Source organism: Panthera tigris, chromosome B4 (genome assembly GCF_018350195.1).
Source record: "Panthera tigris isolate Pti1 chromosome B4, P.tigris_Pti1_mat1.1, whole genome shotgun sequence".
NCBI classification, from domain to species: Eukaryota; Metazoa; Chordata; class Mammalia; order Carnivora; family Felidae; genus Panthera; species Panthera tigris.
In genome coordinates, this window is record NC_056666.1 from 17,046,589 (window position 1) to 17,072,545 (window position 25,957).

General features: G+C 42.2%; 1 protein-coding gene across 6 annotated transcripts in view; it reads left to right on the plus strand.

Moving 5' to 3' along the window:
• The window catches only part of CACNB2 (calcium voltage-gated channel auxiliary subunit beta 2), a 382,396-nt gene that overhangs the window by 353,133 nt on the left and 3,306 nt on the right, over positions 1 to 25,957 (plus strand). For 5 of the 6 annotated variants that reach the window (XM_042991177.1, XM_042991179.1, XM_015537186.2 and 2 more), the window contains 5 exons: positions 5,023 to 5,156; positions 8,966 to 9,046; positions 9,527 to 9,585; positions 19,267 to 19,376; positions 24,946 to 25,097. In XM_042991177.1, the coding sequence (XP_042847111.1) occupies positions 5,023 to 5,156; positions 8,966 to 9,046; positions 9,527 to 9,585; positions 19,267 to 19,376; positions 24,946 to 25,097 (536 nt within the window). Of the gene's footprint in view, positions 1 to 5,022; positions 5,157 to 5,787; positions 5,850 to 8,965; positions 9,047 to 9,526; positions 9,586 to 19,266; positions 19,377 to 24,945; positions 25,098 to 25,957 lie in introns of all 6 variants that reach the window. The other variant, XM_042991178.1, reaches the window with a different exon arrangement.

Consider the following 25,957-nt stretch of genomic DNA (forward strand, 5'->3'; position numbering starts at 1 on the left):
TGCCCAGCACATCGTCCTGGGCAGTAAATGGGTGAATACCCACCATCAGACACGGGGTAATGTGCGTTGGCCTCACTGTTAAATAAAAAGAAAAGAAGGATAAATGCTTTGGAAAGGCAAGGAAAGGAGAATAAAATGATGGAGTGATTGGCCTGACACGAGCTTTACCCAAAAGGCTCTTTGGAAGATTTAAGAGATACGTAGAAATATTGAAAAAGACAGAAACACCCATAGGAAGAGTAACTACTGTTTTCTTTCCAAAGCAGTGGAGAAGCACACCACATTAAATTTGAATTCAGATAAAGAATGAATGATTTTTTTAGTGTAAGTAAATATTGTATGAGAAATACTTACAGTAAAAAAAAAATGGTTTATCTGAAATTCAAAGTGGACTGTATTTTTCTTTAGTAAATCTGGGAACTCTGGGGGCGCCTGGGTGGCTCAGTCAGTTGAGCGTACGACTCTTGCTTTCAGCTCAGGTCAGTCTCATGGTTCGTGGGATCGAGCCCCACATTGGGCTCTGTGCTGACAATGCAGAACCTGCTTGCTTGGGATTCTCTCTCTCCTTCTCTCTCTGCCCCTCCCCTGCTCACTCTCTCTCTCTCTCTCTCTCTCTCTCAAAATAAATATACATTAAACAAAATAAAGCTGGCAACTCTACCATTCTCTGTAGAACTTGGAGTTCTATATAATTAGGAGGCCAGTTGGTAGAACTGCAGAAAGCCCAGGATTATCAGAATCTTAGTTTGCTAAGAGAGGCAATTGGGACTCAGAGGAGGACTCCAAGGAGTTACCAGCAGAGCGTTTGAGTGAAATGATTCCTCGTGTGATTCCAAGGAAGCTGGAAGAGGGAAGCGTATACATCCGCGGAGAAGGTAGGGAAGTAGGTGCCCTCTAACTGGTATGTCTTAAGAACAGGATTCCCCTCGGACTCCTGATCAGGCCTCGTTGCTGAATGTTGGTGGCTTTTAGAGACCAAAGGCTTCTTAATAAAAATGATACAACTTCTTTAAGTGCAAAATCTGAGCACAATAAGAAATAAATCATTTTAGGATGCATATTGATTTCAAAAACCACGTACGTACAGCTTGCAATAATTCTGAGTTGCCCGAAATTAAGTAAAATCGTACGTTTGAAATGAAAATTGAAGCCCTTTTAGATATTAGGTAAGGCTCATGCCTTCCCTTCATCAGTGGAGGGTAGCTACTTACTGAATGCACAGGGGAAAGGAGGCTGATCTCCACACCTTCTCAAATATGTAAAGTTACCGAGATTATGATATCAAGCTGTACCCTTCATATATATCTTAAAGACTGTCTCAGAGGCTCCAGAGGACTGGCACTAGGCTCCTGAAATGGGGAAATGTCACATCATATTGTGACAGAACTGCAGCCCCGTGCCCAGAAGTCCACGCCACTCCTGTAGACGAGGAAGATTCTTCCATTTCCATAAACTGGGCTGTGGCCTTCTAATGGTTTTGGCGATGTGAGAGCAGGCCACGTGCATTTTGAAGAGTGAGTTAGTGTGTTTGTAAAATAACATTTCATTTTTGCAGGCAAGTGTCCGTCATCACTAAAACTAAAGTTCAAGTTACTACAGCAAGGTCAAGATGATTTAAAACTTGACACAGGTTTTATACAGATACAGGGCTTTGCAATACCTTTTCACGAATAGCAAGAATAGAAAACACTTGGGACTGAAAAGACTGGAGACATTGGCCAACCACAAAATTTATAACAGGAACCTGCTATAATTTTCATATTTCAACTTCTCTGAAGGAAACCTTTGGAGAACTTCTGCAGAGATGTTTCCCCACCCCACCTGCAGGGTAGACTGCCTAATTCATCCAGTGTGGACTGGCCTGCAAAGGTAGCTTTTATCTTTATTTCCCAGAGGCCCTGTCTACAATTCACCTCACCCATCGCTAGGCCAAGGAATATAAGCATTTGCCTAAAGTACATATTCTTGGAGGTTCTCAAGGATTTGGAAAAGGAAGAATTTCCACTTCATATCTGAGTGACTGGGTGGTAGTCAGTTACAGAACACATACCCCCCTACACTTACACGCATATGCCCACACGGGTCCCCCCAGGACGCCACTCCACCTGACCCACGGGTCTTAAGGTGAAGTTTACAATTTAGATTTCAAAAAATGTTTCCGAGGCTCTCTACCAGAAAAAAAAAAAAAAGAATCATTCTAGTGAGGACCAATAAAAGAAGCTATTTTCATATTTATGGAAGTAGTTTTTCCCACATAAATACTAATGTTTGCTAAGGTCTGCAAACACAAGTATAAAACAGAAAAAGGGTAACCATCTGAGTCTAATAAAGTGTATGGAACTCTGGCCGAATGTTTTAGAATTCTCTGCGCTTCAGAGTGAACCCTGATGGCTTTTAAATTGAAGTTAACCATAAGTCAGAACTAATCAGTTGGAAAGTTCTCAGTTTGGGATTTTGAGCCCTTGTGTCCAAATACAGGTAAATTTCAAACCTGACTCAGGTTTTGAGGCTATGCGTGGGTCGCCAAACATCTGGGCAGTATCACAGCTGAACTTTTTATGCATATCCACTCCTACTATAAAATTAAAAAAAAGAATCCATCCACTGGGGTACCTGGGTGGCTCAGGTAAGCATCCGACTTCAGCTCAGGTCATGATCTCCTCGTTCTTGAGTTAGAGCCCCACGTCGGGCTCTCTGCTGTCAGCATGGAATACACTTCAGATCCTCTGTCCCCCCCCCCCCGCCCTTCCCCTATTTATGCATGCTCTCCCTCTCTCTCAAAAAAAAAAAAAAAATTTCAAGGATTTAAAAAAAAAAAAGCCCATGCACTGATCAGAGCAGACCAGATTCAATGGGCAAATCATACCCAGGGTCCTGTCAATTCTGACATGCCAGTAGGTATCCTCGATTTCAGAAAGGCTCTCAGGAAGTACTCTCCCCAGAAGGTCGCCTTTATAAGCCCAAGAAAAGATGAGGAAGGTAAAAGTATATGGGCACGTGCCACCGGAAGGGAAAATGATCTGACGTTGGTTAAGATAGGTATTGGAAATCGTGAAAAACTGACCCCAATCCTCTCCATCGTATCCAGGAAGACACTAACAACCTGCTTCCTAAGTGGGGATACAAGGAAAACCTTACAGGGTTGTACAAAAGCATCCATTCAACCCCGTGGGCACATTTTATAGTGTTTCCATCAAACACTACATGCTGAGCCTTTTAGCGCCTCAGTATGCATGGATGCTGCACAAAGAAAGACTTCATTACTAGGGAGGTCTAACTAAATATTTGGAATTAACTCAGCCTGTTATTACCTTCACTGGAGAGAGAGAATCCTACCTGCTCTTTCCGCAAGCAGCAGTTGGTGTGTGCAATATCATGCAAACAGTGCCAGGGAGTTACTTCATCGCCTGCCTCCGACCTAATCCGATGAATCAAAGGAACAGTTAAACGAGCGTTTCATTTAGTTTTCAAAAGGCTGAGTCACCTAATATCCGTCATCGCTTCAGAATTGAAGAGTGATGTGACGGCTGCCGGGTGACCTGCCCCCGTCGAAACGGTCAGCAGCGGCTGCCGTTGCGTGAACCCGATGTGTTCCTCGCGTGAAGGAATGGTAGGGGCTTTGCAGCACCGAACTGTCATGCCCAGATGGCAGTGAAGATATCTCTGAAGATACTGTGGGTTTTTGTTAGACGGAGTAGATTTTCTCCTATTCCTTTCCATGATCTCAACTAAAGCATAGACTGAGTTTCTCCTGAGCTCACCTCTGTGGTACCTTCCTGAACCCTGACAGTGAGGATGCAAGCCCTCTTGGAAAGCACAGGGGACTGGAGAAGGAAGGGTACCTGGTGGAGAGAGGGCTCACCTGGAGAGGCAGCGGGGTGCGGGGACGGGGCAGGGGCTCGCAGAGGCAAACCTGGGTTCCGAGACCTGGCCCTGCCGAGTTTTTTGCCAAGAACAAGTCCCTGAAACTCTTTAAGAGTTTATCATCTCAGCCTTAAAAATAAGAGGGTTGAAAGCGATCTTCCAAATACTTTCCAGCCCTGATTGTGCAGTGGAGAAAATTCTGTAGTAATGGCACGTGGAAGCATTTTATACAGTTCAAAATGAGATTATGGATCATTTTTCACTTAACGCTTAATCTTTCAGTGCTCCGGTTTTCAAGGCAGAAGGTTTTAAACGTGAAATCAGGTTGAACCACAAACCTGAACCTCTCGCTCTCCAGACAAGGAGACCGGTGCCACATTCTCTTGGGTCTTTGTGTCCTTCCTCTCTGCCTCTCTTATTAGATCCAGTGGCTTTACACAAATCACTGGAAGTCCCCATATGTCATTAGAATCATTTCATCTGGAGATCGTGGGGTCCCGTGCTTTCTAATTAGTAACTAATGAGGGGGATACAACCATCTTGAAATAGTTTTAATGCTGTCCTTCCAGGAACACTCCCTGAATCATTTGCCTCATGTACGACTCCTTTCTTTGCGTTGCCTGAATTTAGGATTTTCTACTCTCACGTTCGCTCAAATTCCTGTTGCATTTTTAGCGAAGCTTTTCACGTTGCCCTTATTTTCCCACAACATCAAGCAAAACTCAGAAGCCTGGGGCACACTGTGATAAAGGTTTCCAAGGGTAGTTCCTCATTATCTAAAAGCTGAGTTAAGTATCGGGAGACGTGAAGCCAAATGTTCTGTACCATACTTATATACAGTTGATGTGGAAAAATGTCAGTGTTCTGTTTGAAGCTACACCTTAAAAATGTTTCTCCGGAAATATTATCCGAGAGATCTAGCGTAACTTTGTTCAAGCAAACCTATCACGAAGGGGATCTTTCGGTGGTGTTCGATTTGATTACATGGCATTCTTAACGTGCTTTACCTTGAAATTTTACTTTGTTTACTGTGCAGAGCACTCGTGATAGATCTTTTACTATGGTTAGTTTTATTTGCTTTCATTTTATTTTTTTTTTATAACCTGTTTTTCCTCTCCTGTCTACCTGATGATGTTTGAATTGTTTGTCTGTATATAGCTATAGACATAGATGCTACTGGCTTAGATGCAGAAGAAAATGATATTCCAGCAAACCACCGCTCCCCCAAACCCAGTGCAAACAGTGTAACGTCACCCCACTCCAAAGAGAAAAGAATGCCCTTCTTTAAGAAGGTAACATTAACTTCCAAGCTCCCGTCTGCTCACCTGCTCAACCGCACTGCGCCACACTTCTCGTCCTGTTGATTGTCTGCGTCTTTTGATAAGCCAATAACGTGCATGCTCTGTTATTCTTTGTTTCTTTTCCACGCTGCTGTAGCTAAGCAGAAGCAGAGATCGGTAAGTTTACATTGACATAAGCTGTGTTTATCCTGCCACTGGCATCATTAGCATTAAGTCCCACGGTTTTATTGAACGCAGTCATTTCTGTCCCAAGAAAAGAACCTATCAAACAAGCTCATGGAGTCCATGCATTTCAAACTGACTAAATTCAGGGAGTGACCTGTTCAAGCGCTATTACAGTACTTATCCTTTTTGATGGAATAATATCTACCACCAAGGGAATTTGTTTAAACCTTCCAAGATGTCAAAACACTGACAAGTCCATATAATGCACCTGTATTGTGCATGCTTATTCTGTCTGTCTTTGTCTCTTTTCTTTTTTCCAGAAATTTAACTTATATCAAGCATATTAAAACCATGATTAGATTCTGATTGATGATATCCAGATACAATAGCTTGTACTAAAAAAAAAAAAATGATTCAATTTTTAATTTAGTCAGTATTTAAACTTCTGATCCACTAGGTGCAAACTCTGCAGATGAACAAGACCAGTGGAAAACTGCAGGCTTGTTTTGGCGGTTTACTGTGAGTTTTTCCTATTGTCATATATAAATCCTCTCCCGATGTTCTTGCCTTCTCCCATAGTCAGGTCGCAGCATCTCACCTGTTGGATAACAGGGCGGTGGCCGTGCGTAGAGCCTTTGCCACCGGCCCGCCAAGGTGCCACACAGTGATGCTCCTTGTCCCCTGACTGGAAACCAGGGTATTCCCAAGTGCCCTTCACTCCAAAGGCTGTCTCCTTTCACACATTTTGTAGCTTGAAAGCATTATTTTTTAAAGACATTCCCCCCGCCCCCGACACACACACACACACACACACACACACACACACACACACACAATCGCCATTCAGTCCTTTCTTCTCACACACACCACTTTGCACAGCCTACTGCTGTGCTGTCTTTTGGAATCCTACTTCCCAGCATCACCATGTCCAGCATAATGATGGGTACATCGTGACATGGATGCAAGCATTTTGCTACATGGAGGAACTCTAAAATCATCCATGAAGTGTCAGAGGCTGAACTGTGAAGTGTGTTGTTGTTTTTCTTTTTCTTTTTCTTTTTTTTAATAACTGACGGTTACATTTATAATAGAAGACCTCAGCACTCCAGGCAAAAATGAAAACCTGGATTTTTGCGTTAACATGGACAGCCCCAGCCTGATGTACGTCCACACCAGTGGGCCCATCTCGCTGGTCCTGTCTTCTCGGCGCAGCTAAAACTTGCAGCCAAGTGACTACCAGTCTTCATAGCACAGATGCCTAGAAAATCTGCATCCTTCAGATGCTCTGGATCTTACAGAGCAGTGACCTGAACGAAAGCCACGTTAGTCAAGATGTGTTTTTTGAAGTTTGCTTTCTCTTAAATTCCCAAACCTTACGGATGTCTATGAACCACGATTTTTTCAGCTACACAGTTGGAACAAAATAGGGCTAGCGGGAAAGGGTAGATAAAAATGATGGTGTCGTTATCACTAGGGCACAAAGTACCAATATTCCATCAAATAAGGTAATTTCTGTAGCTACCCTATCGAATACGAAGCTGATTGATGACCGACATGGGTAACCCTTTGCTAGTTGGTAGCCACAGAGCGAAGGAACCAAGACCTTATGTATGAAATCCTGGGCCGCTTAACCCTTACAGGCTTGAAATAAAATTTCTTGGTAGCCGTTGCTGAAATATGTGCAATTTATATTTCTGATCCCAACAGTGGAAAAGGTATTCTTCTACTGAATAGTTATAAGGACTCGGCTTCTAAACAGTTTCAGTATGATCCCAGGTGTTATCAATGTAATAACAAATATGCTTATGATGCCTTCGGCACTGGTATTCATTCTTCTTGTGTTACTGATTATGTGGTGAACTTCAATGTAGAGCTCAAAAACCAAAAGCCAACCTGACATTCACCGATAAGATTGTTTTCCATCTTTTAGGTTGCTTTTAGAGTGGTGCTCGTGGCATTTGTGCTGTTACTGTATTATGTTTGTCTTGTTTTTTTTTCTTTTTTTTTTCCTGTTTGAAAATGTATTCTACCTTTCTTGTGTCTATTAAAATTAATTTTGAACACTAGCTAAAGTTTTAAGGAGTAAAATTGGACAGCACATGGCAGCGTTATTTTTGTCCCCAGAATGGATCTGTCCTCTACTATGGGCGGAATTGCAGGTTGAAACTACAATGTTTTTTACCGCCCACTCCCAGCCCCCACCTGAAGCAAGTTAAGTTTAGTCAACGTCAGAAAGTTTGCAGTGGGCAATTTTAAGCAACCATACACTGTTATTGAGCAACAGGCTGATGCAGAAATTGCATTCATGTTTGTACATCAGTTTTTCAAATTCTTAAAATAGTTTAAAAAATTTTTTTTTGTCTGTGTGATTCTTTAAACATATAGTTTTCAGGCACTCCTTAATGCAGGAAGATTCAGATAGTAATGATTTGTGTACCTCACTGTGGGAGATCTTCTCTCTCTCTCTTTTGCATTAAAAAAAGTCCTCTGGGGTCCGTGTAAGCATTTTCTGCTATGGAAATAGCCAGTTTTAATGTGATCAAACAAATTAGCTGTTACCTGATTTTTGGGGGGAAAAATTTCGATCATTTTATGTGAAGCGGTTAAAGCTGAAACTTTTTGGAAGTTTTAGAAATTGCTACAAAATGTAGCTCATTCCCCTGCTCTTCCAAGAAAGAAAGAAACTATCGTGGAAAGGCATGAATTAGTTATGTAACAGAGACATGACCTAGGCCGCTCATGAGAAGGATGTTAGATGTGCGAGTTGATAATGAACCTTTTGAGGCCCCTGCAGCATGCTTGAATATGTTATCACACATTAACCCCCTTTCTTCCAAGGCACGTAAAGGCTACATTTTAAGTTTTCAAGTTCCAAGGTAGAGAAACCCAGAATCCAAAACCATGAATCACTAACCTGTGATAGGGATCCTTAGAACAGGCCTGCCTATTAATTTAAATTCTCACGGTAAAATAGGGATTTGCAAGTATTTGGTAATGGGCGTTACAATGTTCTGAAATTAGGTTTTATCCAGGTAAGACCAACATTCAGGATGCAAAGCTAATGAGACCTTTTTTTTTTTCTCTGCAATTAACCACGTTAGTCCGATCACTCAGCTCTTCAGAAAACTCTGAAATGCATTTAAAAAGCAGTATTAACCTCCAGTCCAGCCTAAACACTTCTTCTGCATGAGGCATGTTTCTGTCCTTCCAACTAGATTTTGCTGAAAAGCAGCACTTCCTGCTTTAGGAACTAATATGTCAGTAGTATTTCTTGAGGCGAGCAAGAAAACTGTAGACAATCCAGTAAGTTGAAAAACCTTAGGAAAATAAGCCCACCATGCTTTGCTTGGGTTTATTGAGGAAAGAGGCAAGTAAGAAAAATAAAAGAAAAAGAAAGAAAGAAAGAAAGAAAGAAAGAAAGAAAGAAAGAAAGAAAGAAAGAAAGAAAGAAAGAAAGAAAGAGAAAGAAAGAAAGAAAAAGAGAAAGAAAGGAAAGAAAGAAAAAAGAAAAGAAAAAAAATTTTTGGAAAGCCGGTGCCTCCTATGACAGAGTTCAGAAAGAACAATTTATACTTAAAATATCTCAGCTCCCCCTGCCTCTTAACCATCTGAAGTCCTCTCCTCTCTCTCTGCAGACAGAGCACACTCCTCCTTATGACGTGGTACCTTCTATGCGACCCGTGGTCTTGGTGGGCCCATCTCTGAAGGGCTATGAGGTGAGTGGCTGCCCTCCGGAGCACACGTGACCTTCACCAGCAGCACTGCTTTGTGACTCCACCTCCCTCTTGAATGGAGACCTTAAAGAGCTCGTAGCAGCGAAGCATGTTATTTTCCAGGCTGCGGTACATAGTGCTTCCTGTTTTGTTCTGTTTTGTTTTTATGGCTGTTGCTTTGGAGATGTTGCTAGCTTTAGTTTACTCAGCCTGGAGGGAAATAGTATCAAACGGAGAGTTGCCCGAAACCACTTGCGATGTCATGTTATTGTCACTAAAACGTCAGGGTAAGTTGGGGGAACGTTCCCTTTTTAATTGTCACTGCTACCACAACTCAGCAACGGAAATAAGGTGACAGTCTCCCATGCTACTTTTTCCAAAGGGGAAGCATAGGTTTTTAAACAGTCTGAGGAGTAGAAGTGTTTTATCCTAATTAGTAATATTTTATCGTGTCTTATTAATGTATTGCTTGCTCAATTGCAGGTCACAGATATGATGCAAAAAGCATTGTTTGATTTTTTAAAACACAGATTTGAAGGGCGGTGAGTATTTCAGGATACTGGATTTTGTGGATTTCTCCTCGACGATGACAAAACCCGGGTGGGACAGGCGTGTGATCCCGAGAGAAAAATGCCCTCTGAGGTCTCTATGGTGATGGGCAAGAAGTCTCATTCAGTTCACTCTGATTCAGTAAATATCTGTCATACTTGCTCAGCACATCCTCAGCCCTGGACTAGCCAGCTCTCTGTCCCTGCACCTGCACCTATAAGCTTTTTGGCCTGTTGACTAGTATCACCCTAAAGTCAGCTGGCTCTCAATGCTGCACAGATATAATATACATCGTCTTCTCACTTTTCTGACGTCTGTACCATCTCCTCTCTCACCAATTCCCGAGCCCCTTGTCATCTGTCTCCCCCATGGAGGCAAACAGAGAACCTCTAGAGTCCCTAAGCCCACACCGAGCCCCACTTGCCTGTTTGCTGGAATGCCCTCTATTTTTCCCTGTCACTACGTTCCTAGCAATGGCCAACCCAACGACTTGGGCACTTAGATCCCTTCCTACCCCAACACAGCTGGAGAATCCTTTCCTTTCTCCTTATAGCTACTTCTCATTCTAATGGAAACTCCATCAGCATCTAAAAAGGTACTTTCTCCCTCTGAAGAAAGTTCCAACGCCTGTTCCCCTCTAGCTACTCCATTTGTCTCCTTTTCTTTACAGCCAAGCTCCTTGAGCACGGAGTACACACTTGTTCTCCTCTCATACTGAAGTGTACTCCAGTTACGCATCCATCGCTCAGCCCAAACTAGTCCTGTCAGATCGTCCGTGACTTTCACCGTCGTTAAATCCTGGGGTGAATCCTCAGCCCTCCTCGTAACTGACATGTTGGACTGCCTCATCGTCATTTAAGTACTTGGTTTGCTTGCTCCCTGCAAGCACACTTTCCTGGTGTTTCTTTTATCTCACTTTGTCTCCTTTCTCTCCTTGGCTGGTTCTTTCTCATCAGCTAGACATCTGGGAGAGCCCAGGGTTAAGTCCTTTGGTGTTCTCTCTTCTAGTTACACTCATTCTGTGAATGATTTCATTTTAAGGCTTTAAATAGCACTCCTTCGCCAGTCTGCCCTCCGAATTTCAGACCCACATACCCAGCTGCCTATTGGGATCACCACTAAGATGTCCAATGGATTTCTCAAACTGAACCTCCCAACTCCCCTAAAGCCTGCTCTTCTCGTAGTCTTCCACACCTCAGGTATAGCTGCTTCATCTTTTAGTTCTAATACCCATTAGCCGCAAATCATTGAATCATTCTTTTTTTTTAAGGGTTATTTATTTATTTTTTGGGGGGGAGGGGCAGAGAGCGGGGGGAGAGAGAATCGCAAGTGGCCTCCAGGCTGTCAGCACAGAGCCCGACACGGGGGTCGATCCCACGAACAGTGAGCTCATGACCTGAGCCTACATTAAGAGTCAGACACTCGGGGCACCTGGGTGGCTCAGTCGGTTAAGTATCCGACTTCAGTTCAGGTCACGAACTCACGGTTTGTGAGTTTAGGCCCCGCGTCAGGCTCTGTGCTGACAGCTCAGAGCCTGGAGCCTGCTTCGGATTCTGTGTCTTTCTGTCTCTGTTCCTCCCCCACTTGTACTGTCTCTCAAAATTAAATAAAGATTTAAAAAATTAAAAAAAAAAAAAGAGTCAGACACACAACCACCTGAGCCACCCAAGTGCCCTGAATCATTCTTGACTATTCTTTTTCTCTTACATTCCACATCCAAATGCTGTTGTCTGTATCTTTAAAATATATCAAGAATCTACCAACTTCTCACACATCCTCTGCTATCCTTTTGGTCTAAGACCCCATCATCTTCCCTGGATTATTATCATAAATTGCCTCCTAACTGGTATCATTGCTTCTATCATTGCTTCCTTAATGTCTCTTCTCAATTCAGCAGCCTGAACAACCCTGTTAAACTGTGAGCCGGTTCCCATCACTGGGTTCAGACCCATCCCGTGACTTCTCTTTTTACACAGAGTAAAAATCAGAGTCCTTATAGTGGCCTTTAAGACCCTCTCTGGTCTGACCATGCACACCCCCACACCCTGCCTTACTTCTGACCTCATCTGTTACGCTCTCCCACTTGCTCATTCTGTTCCTGCTGTACGGACTTCCTTGTTCCGGGAGTGTGCCAGACAGCCAGATACATGCCCACCTCAGGGCCTTTGCACTTGCAGTTCCCTGTGCCAGATACTCTTCTTGGTATATGTGCACACACATATACACACCCATCCCCTCTTCCTTCCTTTTTTCCATGAATCTTTTATGTGTTTATTAATATTGTTTGTTGTCGTTCTCCCATAGTTGGAATATAAACTCCATGAGGGCAGGTTTTTTGTTTTTTTGTTGTTTTTTGTTGTTGTTGTTGTTTTTAAATCTCTTATATGAACTGTTGTGTTCTCAGTGCCTGGAACTGTGCCCATTGTGAACAATACTTGTGGGTGACTGTTGAATGAATGTCTCCTATATGTGTCCTGCTAGAGAAACGCAGAGATGTTGAAGCCATTCACTGTCTTTGTGGACCTTAGGTGTCCACCATCAGTTGAAATTTCGACCAGTGACATATAAAGTGAATGAAAGGGCAGCTCAGCATGTGTGTGTCTGGGGTAAAGAGAGGAGGGAGGAACACTGACAGGGATGTCCTCTCTAGGAAAGGTTTTAAAGTGGTAGCTAAGATTTCACCAACTCGAATTAGAAAGGCATGTCCAGACATCAAGGTGTGGTACAGCATCATGGGGAAGGCAAGCTAGCTAGAGGTCTTTGAGTCAAGTCCCTCGACAAGGAGTGATGGGTAACAAAGCCAGGGCCATATCTAGTGGGTCGTGTTAATTGGCTTGGACTGAATCCTTTTCCTCTTTTCCCCTTCCCCCTCAGCTTGCTTCAGCAAGTTTTCTTGAGCATACTCTGTGTGCTAGGCATTGCGAGGAGCAAAATCAGACAAGGGCCTTGGCTTTATGGAGCTTGCCTCAAGTTCACTGAAAGGAAGCCTTGAGTCAGATAGTCAATAGGCACTGTGGTCAAGGTTAAGCCACTTCCTGAAGCATCAAAGATACGATAGGAGTCTAAAACGGAGACTTCGAAATTTAAACAAAGAGTTGATTGTAGGGGATGTGGGAACAACCTGGGCTGGTTTAAATCTCTGCATTTTTAACAAGACAAATTTGGTGCCTCTCCTCGATACTCCTTTCCTTCTTGTATCCTAACAACACAGGTACAATAGATGATATCTATGGGTTTCATTGTTCTTTTCTATTTCTTAATATACTGCTTTTTCCTTGACCACACGTGCTTCTATAGCCATTTCTAATTTATATTGGCTTTGAGCAAGGGAGGCCAGGACAAGAAAAGGACTGAAAGAGACAGAAAAGGAAAGCAGACACTTTGATTTGAGGTATAAAAAAGACTTGGTAATCAAGATCCACCTAATCAAATGCTCCTAATTTGATTTTTTCCCCATACCTCTATGAACTATTTTTCACTGTGTACCAGGAAAACACAGTCTCTGGCTTGGTCCAAGGCAACATGTCGGGCACTGGCCAAGTGAAAAAGGCATAGTCCTGACCAGGCTTAGTTACTTTTCAGTTCTCCGTTGTTGCCTCTGTCATTTATCCTAGTTTGGGATGGTCTTCTTGAGAATGCACACCCAGAAAATTCTGTTAGACAAAGCACTATGCTTTCTGTCACTGAGTTAGCCCACTGTCCTTTCCAAAACACCAAAGATGGAGAAATGAGATGGTATTTCCTTGCTGTCTAAACCTAGTAGGTTCTGAATTGGGAAGACAGATGCCAGCCATAGGGTATATCTTGGACCCATGTTCTAAAGTATTAGCCATTCAGGCTGATTTCATTTAAGAGACAAATGAACCAAATATGTGAATACTGTACTGATTTGCTGCTTCTGGCCAGGAGTAATTTCCACGTGGTTTTATTAATGGGCCTACCTTGGCTTATCTGACCCATAAAGCTCACGTTTAACACTCTAGGCTTGGGATCACCTAGTAAAGATCCTCAAAGGAATTAACAGGGTCCATAAGATACACTTACAAAAATCCATGCAAAAATTGAATTTTTTAACACATGGCAAGACATCCAGAGTCCCTGAATCATTAAATGTCTTTTGGTTTTGGCACGAATAGGGGAAGGAAACTCATCACTTCCCTATACGTGGAATTTTAGAAGGGGAAAACTACTCCTTAATTATCTATTAAATAAACTAAATTTATTTTTAAAAATTGGAAGCCCAAGGGGAAGAAAATATAAGAGGAGGTGTTGGTGAGGAAGAGACTGTTGACAGGAATTCTCTTCTGTTCTTCAACCTAGTTCGGTTCATTTGTTGAAGCCCTGGAGAGTTGTCAGAATCGTGATCCTTGCTGTTAAATAGCGTTAAAGTGTGTCAGGTCAAAGAAGAGATGCTAAATCATTATCTTCTCTCTGTTGTGTGCGGAGCCCATTTAGAATCAGATCCATCCTAACCAGCTGTGTCGTGTAAACAAAGCAATCTTCGGATTCACCTTGTAGGACATTGACAGGTAAATTAACAAGGAAATTGAGGACAAGAAGGAGAGCTACCATCAGTGATAAATTTGGTTTTCCTTCCTAGTGACTTTGCAAACGTTAGCCGTCAGCACTGAAGTGTCTGGAATGCGAGCTGAACTGTAGGGATACGTACGCTGTTGAATCTTCTGTGAGCGAATTTTACTGGAAATCAATAATCCTGGGAAACATTACATCGCTGTATTCTGTCGTGTGGATAATTTGCCTTAGATGTGAAGACAGCTTCTTCTCAACTGGTGGTTATCTAGCCTGGATGCATATTAGAATCCTCTGCAGCACTTTAAAAATAAATCAGAGCAAACAACAAAGGCTTTGTGCCGCCTGTGACCGAACCCAATCTCTAAGGAAGGACCTAACGTCACTTTCAAAGCCTCCATGGCAGTTTTGATATTCCGAGAGGGTTTAGAGCCACGACTCTAAGTTGAATCGTCCCCCAAATTTTGCCCTTGTAATTTTCAAGGTCCCTCTTTTGGCGGAACCCCGAGTGGTGACAATCCCCGAGGCACACTTAAGGAGTTGAAATAGGATAGTGACCCCACTTCACACAGCTGACAGAGCTGCCCACCGAAGCAGGTCGTTGGGTCCTCAGCTGAGCATACCATGTGCAGAAAGGTCTGAGCATGTGAGGGAAGGAGGATGTGTTATTATAGAAAATCCCGTCCTGCTGCTGAATCAGTTTCCCCACAGGCTGACTGTGTGGTGCTCTCTGGTCTCGTCTGTCTGGTCACCACTGTGTGCCCAGGGCGGTGCACATCACCGGGCAGCTTGCCTCCCAGGGAGTGCCCAGACCAAGACTGTGGTCGCCAGCAGTACCTGGGTCCCATCCAGCTGTACTGCTGCAATGCCCCCCACTTCAGATGCTCACTCTTCCCTCCGCCTAGAACACCCTGCTCACAGTGTCCGTGTGGCTCATTCCCTCACTTCCTTCATGCCCCTGACCAAAGGTCAGCTTTCCTGAAAGGTGTTCCCTGAACACAAATGTACCCTCCCCTGCACCCCATCTGTGTCTTCATGACCCTCCATTATTTTTGTAATGGCTTTCTTACCACCTGGCATCACACATCTGTCTCTTTCCTTCCTCTCTCCCTACATCCCACAAGAATTTGAGTTCCAGAAGAGCACCCTCATGGCTGGCACATAGTAGGCACTCAATAAATCGGTGTTGGATGAGTGACCCCCTCCGTGGTCAGGCAGATGCTCAGTTGTCACCTCCTTTGCAGCTGGAGCTTCCCAGATTGTGTCACCCTAGCTACTCTACCCACCCCCAAATAAACAAAAACATGTTAAACGATTACTAAGCATTGGGTGTTTCACCTGTAGCCTGATTTCACTTGTGAATGCATTTTGAAATAATAATGAAACGATGTTTAGATTGATGTTTTAGTGTCTTTTCTGGTTATTGCTTTTCTTACATGTTAAATAAAATTCTCCTCAGTGGACAGAAAGCCCAAAAATCCAATACTTATTTTTTAAAAAAGAGCAGTCCCACTCAGCAGTAAGAAAAAATGGAAATGTACAACAATGTGGCTGAATCTCAAATCCATTATGAGAAGTGGAAGGCGCTCCATTCAGAAGGCTACAGTGATATTCTGGAAAAGGCGAAGCCAGAGGGATGAAAAGCAGTTCTTTGGGTGCCAGGGTTAGGGAAGGGGGAGAAGACTGACAATAAAGGGGGCAGCACAAGGGAATTGGGGGGGGGGGTGTTGGTAATGGAACTATTTCTTATCATGACTGTGGTTGCAGATAGAGGATTCTATGACTTGGTCCAAATTGATGGAATCAGTCACCAGAAAGATGAATTTTGTGACACATAAACGCACATTTCTTTACAACAGCCCGTAGTCCCTTCCCCCATTTTACCAAATGCCCTGTGCTTCAGTTGACAACCACTCTAAACTACTTTAGGTGGCCCTTTTGCTTCGTTACTCCTTACCTCTAGATAACGTGCTGGATTTGCTACTTGAGTTTCCGGTGTTAGGCTTTATCTATTGACTTCCTACCTTGCAACATATTTACCTCTCCTGCATCTTACAGCTGTTTCTCCCATACCTGCACACCTCTCCTCTTTCATTCTCCCAACGGTTAAATCCTAATTTCATCTGGTTCCATTTTTACTATGTATTATGACCTTGTGGGTATAGTTCTTTCTTTGGTGTTTTCTCATGGGAACCATGAGATAAGTAATTTTACTTTTCATGCTTGCTTAACTTTCTCTGTATTTGGCCCTAACTGAGCCCTTAATTCCCCAGTTGTCTGAACCACTCCGCGCCCCCCCCCCCTCCTGCAGCGTATTGAAATGCATCCTGTAGTCACTGAACTTCCTGAACCTCTGGGGGCCTTCTGTCATTCTGCGACATCTTTCATCTTTATTCTTGGGGTTTCTTTCGCCCCCCCCTTTTGGGTTGGAGCCCCTCTTCTTTAGATCCTTTGATCGCCTTCAGGGTTTACCCTGTCATCTCAGTCCACAACATCCTCTAGTAGTTTCCCTAGAAAAGTACAGAGCTTTTGGAGGCCCTGAATATCTATCTAATAGTGTCTTTAAGCAACTCTCCCATTTAACTGAGAGTTAAAATGGCTATAGAATTCTGATTGGAATAATTTCCCCTTAAAATTCTGACAACTTTTTGCCCCATTATCTTCTGGCTTCCATTGTTGCTGTTAAGAATTACAGGACACGTGGGGCACCTGGGTAGCTCAGTTGGTTAAGCATCTGACTTCGGCTCAGGTCATGATCTCACAGTTCGTGAGTTCGAGCCCCATGTCAGGCTCTGTGCTGACAGCTCACAGCCTGGAGCTTGCTTCAGATTCTGTGTCTGCCTCTCTGTTTCAAAAATAAATAAACATTAAAAAAATTAAAAAGAATTACAGGACACTTAGTGTGGGACCTGTCTTTTTCCTTTGTCCCTCATGTCATGAAATTTGTGAAGACTGAGTCCCGGTGTAGAACTTTGAACCTTTGTGCCCATCCTTTTCAATTTGGATAATCAGACTCTTATGGAATTAATTTTTTTTTTTTTTTTTTTGGTTTCCTCTCCCCTGCTTTCTTGATTCTCTTTTTTTCTGGGACTCTTATTATTTGGAAGTTGAATCTGCTGGGTAATTCTCTAACTCTAATACCTTCTATTTTCTCTCTCTTTGCCTTTTACTCTTGCTTTGTTTTATCCTTTAGATTTTCTTAACTTATGTTCCAGCTATTGTTTTGAATTTTTACTTCTACTTTTTAATTTCCAACGACTCATTCTGAGTTTCTAAACAGAAATTTGTTAGTTTCCTGGATATAATAATCTCCTGGCTTTCAACTTTGAATACAGCTGGCCCTTGAACAACACGACTTTGAACTTGTGTGGTTCCACTTATATGAGGATTTTTTTTTTAATGTTTCTTTATTTTGAAAGAGAGAGAGAGAGAGAGAGAGCAGGAGGGGCAGAGAGAAGGAAAGAGAGAATCCTAAGCAACCTTCACACTGCCAGTACAGAGCCTGATGTGAGGCTTGAAACCACGAAACTGCAAGATCATAAACTGAGTCGAAACCCGGAGCCAGATGCTCAACTGATTGAGCCACCCAGGTGCCTCTGCCTCATTTTTTGAGAAAGAGAGAGCAAGGGAGCATGTGTACATGAGCAGGAGATGCGCAGAGAGGAAGAGAGAGAATCCCAAGCAGGCTCCACGCTGCCAGCGGAGAGCCTGATGCGGGGCTCAATCTCAAGAAGTGTGAGATCAGAACATGAGCTGAAATCAAGAGTCAGACACTCAACTGACTGAGCCACCCAGGCGCCCCTATGAGATTTTGTTTTTCAATAAATATATTGGAAAATTGGGGGGAGGAATTGTGACCATTTGAAACATCCTGCCGGTGAACCAATTAGAAATACTGGAAAATTAAGAAAAAGTTAGGTATTATTATAAGTATACAGGATATATAACATATAAAATATGTGTTTATAGCTTATTTACATTATCAGTAGGGCTTCCAGTCAACAGTAGGCTATTAGTTAAGTTTGGGGGCAGTCAAAAGCTCTATGTGGATTTTTGACTGCACAGGGTGTTGGTGCTTCAAACCCCCATGTTGTTCAAGAATCAACTATATTATTCATACTGTTGCTTTTTCTGTTTGTTTTGGTCTCTTATGTTAGAGCTTTTCCTAAGACTCTCAGGGAGCGCTGTGGGGCTCCTAAGAATGGGGGTATCACGTGATCACTTGGAAATTCTGTGCTCACAGGTGGGGCTTGTCAGCTTTATGCTTCCCTATAGGACAGGCTCACTGGACCATCTAATTGGAAACCTCCAATGTCATTATCTTGGGGTGTCCTCCCCTTGGCAGTCAGTTTTCCCATGGAAAGATCTTCCATTCTGACCCCTGGAGGAAGTAAGCCTGGCTGTCAGAACTGTAAGACAGGGAAGAGGGCTGGTGGCCCAACATTTAGAATCCTTTCTTTTCCATCTAGTGTCCCTGTCCTCTCTCTGCCTAGGGTCTCCTGGTCAGAGGCCCTGTATTTTACTGCCTGTAGGGAATCAACCAGTGGTGTTAAATCACACGGGGAAGGGAGTATCACCTGGCGACTCAAGGGGAGGTGGGGGGCTAGAACTCGGAAACAGACTTTTCACCAAACCTCGTGTTTTTAGTTTTGCCTTCTTCTTCAGCGGTATCATGAGGCTTCTATTTTACTCAACTATTCCCGTTACTGACTTAGATATTTACTTCTCTGGGTCTGTCATCTTACTGTTTCCAGCTTCCAAATTGTGGTGCTCTCATTTCTACCAGACCTAAAAGGAGCCCCCTAATTCCTTACTGTCACAACACCCTATCTGTCCTCTCTCTGACAGCCATCTTGATCTTTTAATTATTTTGTTAATTTTCTTATTTATTGCCCATCTCTTCCACTAGACTCTTAAGTCTGGTAGAGCGCTTCGCCCTTGGTAAGCACACAACAAATGCCAAGTAAGGAGGTGCAGGATAAGCCAAAATGAATGATTAGTCATTAACAATTCATTAAAAATGATTTTCACCTGAAAATAATGTTCACTGTATATCTCAAATCTAGATGCGTTTTGGGAATGTACTTCTATCCCCTTTTATTCAGCTAGTAACCTCAGGGTCTTCTGTTACTTTTCGCCCACAGGATATCCATCACAAGGGTCACGGCTGACATCTCGCTCGCCAAGCGCTCAGTGTTAAACAATCCCAGCAAGCATGCAATAATAGAAAGATCTAACACAAGGTCAAGCTTAGGTAAGTCTGTGCAGTGCTGATGAGCTTAGGCTATTGAAACATTTCTCTCCTGACGTTGCCAATGAGAAGCTCTAACTAGATGATAATTCCGTGTGTCATAGAGCAGAGAAGAAATGGACCCGTGTTGCCAACCCGTGTTGCCAGGGGCAGGTGTTACAGTCTTAGTGATTTCATAATGCGGAAAGATTTGTTAGGATAGTTGCGAGTTAAATGTTCCACTGGCTGTCAGCATTGTTTTGGTTGTGTTTTTTTCCTTTCCCCCACTAATGTGAGCTTGGGTGTCTAGAGACTCTAAAACTTCCTGGCTTTGCATTGGTGTTACCGTGGGCAAGTTCGTTGATGTCTTTAATGCCGAGTTTCCTCATCTAAACAACAAAGAGAGAGAGAACTACCTTGTAGAATTATTGTAAGGATTAAACATAGTACGTTTTCCATCAGTGATGGCTATTATCCAAAGACCCTCAGTAACTGAATTATATCAATGATTATGTCATATTCAGGATAGTGTGTGTCGGGGGGATGAGTAGGTGTTGAGATAAAAGATAAAATTAGTTACTGGCCATTTTTAACTGATACTATGTACAAAAACAGTATAGAGATTTTAGTGAACATGTCTACAGGGTTATGTTTGGATACTGTTTATAAACGTGCTGATTTACTCAAATGAGATAGTTTGGCAGTTATTTCTTTTCTGTGGCACGTGCTTGGAGTTTTAGGTTAATCATGGTCACATTTCACTCACTGGGTTGTTAGGTTCTGTTATTATAAAGTAATTTTTCTGAGAGTTTGAGATTTTTTTTTTCAATTTAAAAAAAAAAATTTAGTTTATTTTTGAGACAGAGCATGAGCAGGGGAGGGGCAGAGAGAGAGGGAGACACAGAATCCAAAGCAGGCTCCAGGCTCTGAGCGGTCAGCACAGAGCCCGACGCGGGGCCCAAACTCACAAACCACAAGATCATGACCTGAGCAGAAGTCGGACGCTCAACCGACTGAGCCACCGAGGCACCCCTGAGAGTTTGAGATCTTTATATAAATCATTATATAAATCATAGAGAAACTATTAAAAATAATAAACTATCTGTTAGTAATATGTAGAATACCTTAGAAAACACAGTTTGGTTCCTCACCTAAAAAACCCTCACTGACTACACTTGGGTAATAGAGCACTGGTTCTGGGATCAACCCCCACGGTGAGCTCTGAGCTGACAGTGCAGAACATGCTTGTAATTCTCTCCCATCCCTTCCCCCCCCCCCCGCCATCACTCTCAACACTTTTAATGAAACTTTTAGAAAAAAAAAAGGAGGGAAGGAGGTAGAGAGGATAATAGGGACTTAAAGTGAGAGTGAAGAGAAGCTTCTGGACAACACTGTTCTTTACCTTAGCTGTGAGTGTATGGTTTAAAAGAGGGAGGTGGGAGGTGCCACCAGAGAAGCAGAGGAGAGATATTAAGGGATTTGGAGCTTACCCTTAAGGCATTATGGAACCATGTATCGTAGGTTTTAGGCATTTATTCATCCATTTAACAAATACTTGAGTACCAACCATGTGCTAGGCATTACTGTAAGTGCTGGGGACACAGATGTAAAGGACACCAACTCCTCACTCTCATATAGAGTTTTTATTTCATAAGGAACACATGGACAAAAGTGAGCAGATAATAAAAGTCCGTGGTTCAGGAGTCTGGAAAGAAAAGGCAGGCCAAGGGGTACAGAAAAACTGAGAAGAGTGATTTTTTACATGGCTATGTTGGGGGAGCCTCTCGGAGGGAGCAACGTTTTAGCAGAATGACTTATGTTGTGAATTCTCTGGCCTTACAGTAAGCTACCCGTGAAAAGACTGTCTCGGGCAGAGGGAGCTGAAGGTGCAAAGGCCCTGTGGTGGGAGTATGTGTGATGTGTTTAAGGGATAGCAAGGAAGCCAGATGTGGAACGAGCAGAGGCCAGGGGTTGGGAGGATGAGGTCAGAGAGACTGTGCCTGATCATGTAGGACTTTGTAGGCCTTTTATTGTGGATGCGGTAGAAAGGTGTAGGAAAGCAGACGTGACACCATAGGACTTGTGTTTTAGAAGGATCACTGACAGCATTGTGGAGAAGAGAATGGAAAGGGGCAAGAGCTAAGTCAGGGGAAACTCAGATTGTTGAGGTTGTTTCAGGGAAAAATAATGTCCTCCGTGCAAAACCTAATCAAACGGGTGCCTTTAGAAGCATCTCCTCTCAGTCCACTTCTTGCCCTGTCAGGTCATTTAGTAGTCGTGGTCATTCATCATTCAACTTAGAGATTAAGAGGACTGACATCAGACAGGGGTGAAGGGAAGGAGTAGAATGAAAGGAGTCCAGAGAGAAGAGAGCCGGGATCTGGCAATCTGTTGAACCTGGAACATGAAGAAGCCGACTCCAGCACGAGCTGTAAGGTTCCGCTTTCAGGAACTGGGTCATCAATGGTGTTATTCCGGGGAGAAGGAATTCAGGAGGAGGAGCTTGGCTGGAGTACCGGGCTGGGTAGGGGGATAAGGAAAATGATGACTGCGTTTGTGCACATGTTGAATTTGCAGTGTTACGAAGCACGCAGATGTCCAGCAGGCAATCGATTGTATAAACAGATCTGGAACTCGGCAGAGGACGGGGCTTAAGGTGCAGTCAATTCTTAGTAAAGTCTCCATGGACACTGAATTAGCAAATACGGAGTCTTTGCTCCCAGGGAAACGTAGGGGTAGGTTTCTCTGGCGATTTTAAGTTTTTCTTATGGTAGCACTAGGAGATAGGTACTTATAGCAGGAGAATGGTCCAGTGATGCCCGTACATGTTGAATTACAAGTTGTGGGCATTATGTGGACTCTGTTGTAGAGGAAACACGTTTCATGTTACAACGTAGTACAAAACCGATACTTTCACATTCCAGATACGTAAGTTTATGTATATGCTATACCTTGAGATTCTTCTATATTTAGTAGAGCTTAAATTTGAGAAGATAGATCCTCACCTCAAAGATCAATTTCAGCTATCACTTCTTTTACAGAAGGATGAAAGATCCGGTACAGTGAAGATATAATTTGATAGGTAAAAATTTGCTTTATGCGTAAGCTTTTAGAAAAGCTCCATTACAGAAATCAAAGTATAGTATGTTGCCTTTGGAGTTCATTATGCTGATGTACCACTGTATGACATGAAGGGAAAGAAAACTTGGAAAAATGTGAAGCTTTAAGTACATCTTTTGTACTGTTTTGGGGTGGTACATGACTTCTTTGGATGGACAGACGGCTTTATTTGTAGCCATAAGATTCATACAAGTTCTAACTTTGTTTTTCCAGTTGTAATGTTGGTCAAGCATCACAATCTAAGATACCTAAATTAGATACATTTCACACTTAGAGAATGCAGAAGAACATTACACTCTTAAAAATATTACTTGAATTAAGATAGTTAAGCCACAACAAGGTTATAAAGCTGTAGCAAGGTTATAATTGGAATAAAAATGTAAAGATAAGGTAAATGTAGAGAATATGTAAACAATATTAGTCATGTTTTAAAATACTATTATGAAAAAAAATCAGAATATACCATTTTTATTTTTTAAACTGTTATTAAATTCAGTTATGTAGGGAAGTTAGAAGTGGAAGGAACTTCAGGTATTTATCACTCACTTTCGACATTCATGGCCAGTCTTGTTTCATCTCCAGTCCTCTCCTTTGTCCCCCAACTGTCTCTGGATTATTTGGAAACAAATCCCAGATATCATTACAGATTTTATCTGTAAATATTTCAGTACCTATTTCTAAAGATTAGGGACTCTCTTTATTTAAACCATAATGCCATTATCATATCTTAATACATCCCTAGTATCATGAGATTTCCATTCAGCCATGTATCATTTCCTAATTGTCATATATATTTTTAATATTTTACTCACTTATGCGTTGTAAATATATAAAGTCAAAAAGTCCACAGTGATTGGTTCAAAGGTCCTTAAGTTTCTTAGTCTATAGTTTTCCATATATCTTTTTTTCCCCTTGTAACTTTTGCTTAAAGAGTCTGGGTCACTTATGCATAGTTTTCCATAGTCCAAAGTTTGCTAACTGCATTATAGTGTAGTTTATTTAATTGTTCTGTTTCTTATAAACGGGTAGATCCAGAAGCTTAATCGGGTTTTGTTTTTCCTTCCTGCAAGATTGTCACGAGTACCATGGAACCAAATATTATTTTAAAGCTGGTATTGCAGGTGGTTTAAGTCCAGATTTTAAAGACATCCGGGTAAATAAAAGGAGTCTAGTCATAACATGTTGTGAGGCAGATGATTAGTGACTTATCTTTTCTGCAGTAGTGGAAGTTATCTCCAGGAGTCTTCCGCACAGAACCAAATAAGAGGACTTGAAAGGTATTCTGTAGGGCTAGGAGTCTCAAGGAACCCGCCCTTCATGGTCGTAGTAGACACTGCAAGCTGCATGCTAGGCTTGACAGATCTATGCTTCTGGAGCTTCTGGCTATTTCACTTTAAGCTTAAAAATTCAGCTTCTCATTCACACTACATTTCGAGTGCTCAGTGGCCGCAAGTGCCTAGTGGCTGGCTATCGGGTGGACGGCACTGATACAGACTATTTCCATCATCACAGAACATTCTATTGGACATCCTGTTTTAGATTCTAGAGAGATCATGGGGTAGACAGACTGAATGAAATTTCCCTGGTGTTCAAGTGTACTTTTAGTTGATAATTTCTCTATAAACCTTATCGTTTGGATTTTTGCTTTTTTGTTTTTTTTTTTTTTTTAAATGTTTGTTTGAGAGAGTGCAAGCAAGGGAGGGGCAGAAGGAGAGAATCTCAAGCAGGTTCCATGCTGTCAGCAGAGAGCCGGATGCAGGGTTCGCGCTCACAAACCCGCGAGACCATGACCTGAGCAGAAATCAAGAGTCGGATGCTCAACTGAATGAGCCATCCAGGTGCCCTGTAGTGCTGCTTCTAATGGAGAACTACCCTTTTAGAATAGGAATACTGCAGGACCATTCGTCTGGTGGTAGAAACCATGAAAAGTGTGTTTTTGGACAAGTTTGTTATAGATACCATTAATGTCTCTCCTGTTTTTAATGTTGTATTTCAGCTTGCTAATACATTTATCTAGATTATCATATCCAGAAAGCATACCAATAGGTGACAGTATAAACACAGATTAAGCTGATACAGTGAAAAGAAAGGTGGTGACAGTTGCTATGGTAACGTGGTCAGAAACAAACACACTGTTTCTATTTTACAACATTTTTATGAAATGATTTCACAGAGTGAAGTTTTACAGCACAAAAAGTAAGTCAGCACCGATAGCCAACTATTTTGATTCTCCTACTCAAACTGTTATACTGGAAGCAAATTTTATAGCTCGTTGAAAGACTTCCCTCAATTCTAAAGGTACTTTGGAGAGACAGCTCTTTCCAAAGGATACCTTTTATCAGCTCTGTTGCCTGTGAACATTAGCCTACTGGCTGTCCTACCTGCCTTCCAGGTGAAGAAACAGTGTAGCATTTTACTTGATTTCTATTGGGTCTAAAAATACTTTAATTGAACTCTGCTTAACCTTTTACAGCGGAAGTTCAGAGTGAAATCGAAAGGATTTTTGAACTTGCAAGAACATTGCAACTGGTAGTCCTTGACGCAGATACTATTAATCATCCAGCTCAACTTAGTAAAACTTCCTTGGCCCCCATTATAGTATACGTAAAGATTTCTTCTCCGAAGGTAAGTGGGGTTGTTCTTGTCTGCTCTCTAATCACACTTCACTATGGCGTTTATGTTGTGCTTTACACTTGTAAAAGGCTATGTTTCTAACATCAGGAGTGTGAAGAGACAGGGTAGTCAAGAGTTCTTAATATAAGCGAACACCATAGTTAGTTTCATGGCTTACAACAGTGATTCCTAAAAGTGTGGTCCCTGGTTTCCTGGAGGAAGGTTCTGAGAAACTTGCTGAGAGTCCACAAGGTCAAAATGATTTCCACAGTAATACTGAGACATTATTTTCCTTTTTCAGTGTTTGGGCATTTGCACTGATGGTGCAAAGGTGGGTAAAAGTTAAGTGTCCATGACTCGAGACTGGTACCAGACAGCACCCACAGTGAAGAAGACCACCACCGTGCAGTCGCACTGAGCAATGTCCTGACACAGGAGTAAAATTTGACTCTTCAATACAAGCCTTTTCAATATCCTGTGTAATGAAACAGGAAGTACATTTGAAAGTGCTTCGGCTACAGTTTTAGCAGTTAGCTATCTTGAGGACACTTCGAAATACAAACTCAAGTAGCTTTTTTCATGGAACACCATTTTTATTTGAAAGAACAACTGGCATACTATATTTATTCAGACTGGCTTATTTGGCAGATCTTTTCCCATTTGTCACCAGTGATAAAACTGAAGGTTTCAAACAAAAAAACAGAATTTCAGAAAATTCGAATCTACCTGAGAGCTTACCAGCTTCTCAAAAGACAGACTTTTCTGAGATTAGTGGTAATAGCAAATATATTCTTTTAAAAATGTGTCCGAAGATCTGAAGAACTCCGTGCACCATTGGTTTTCCAGATGATGAATGAATGATGTTACAAATC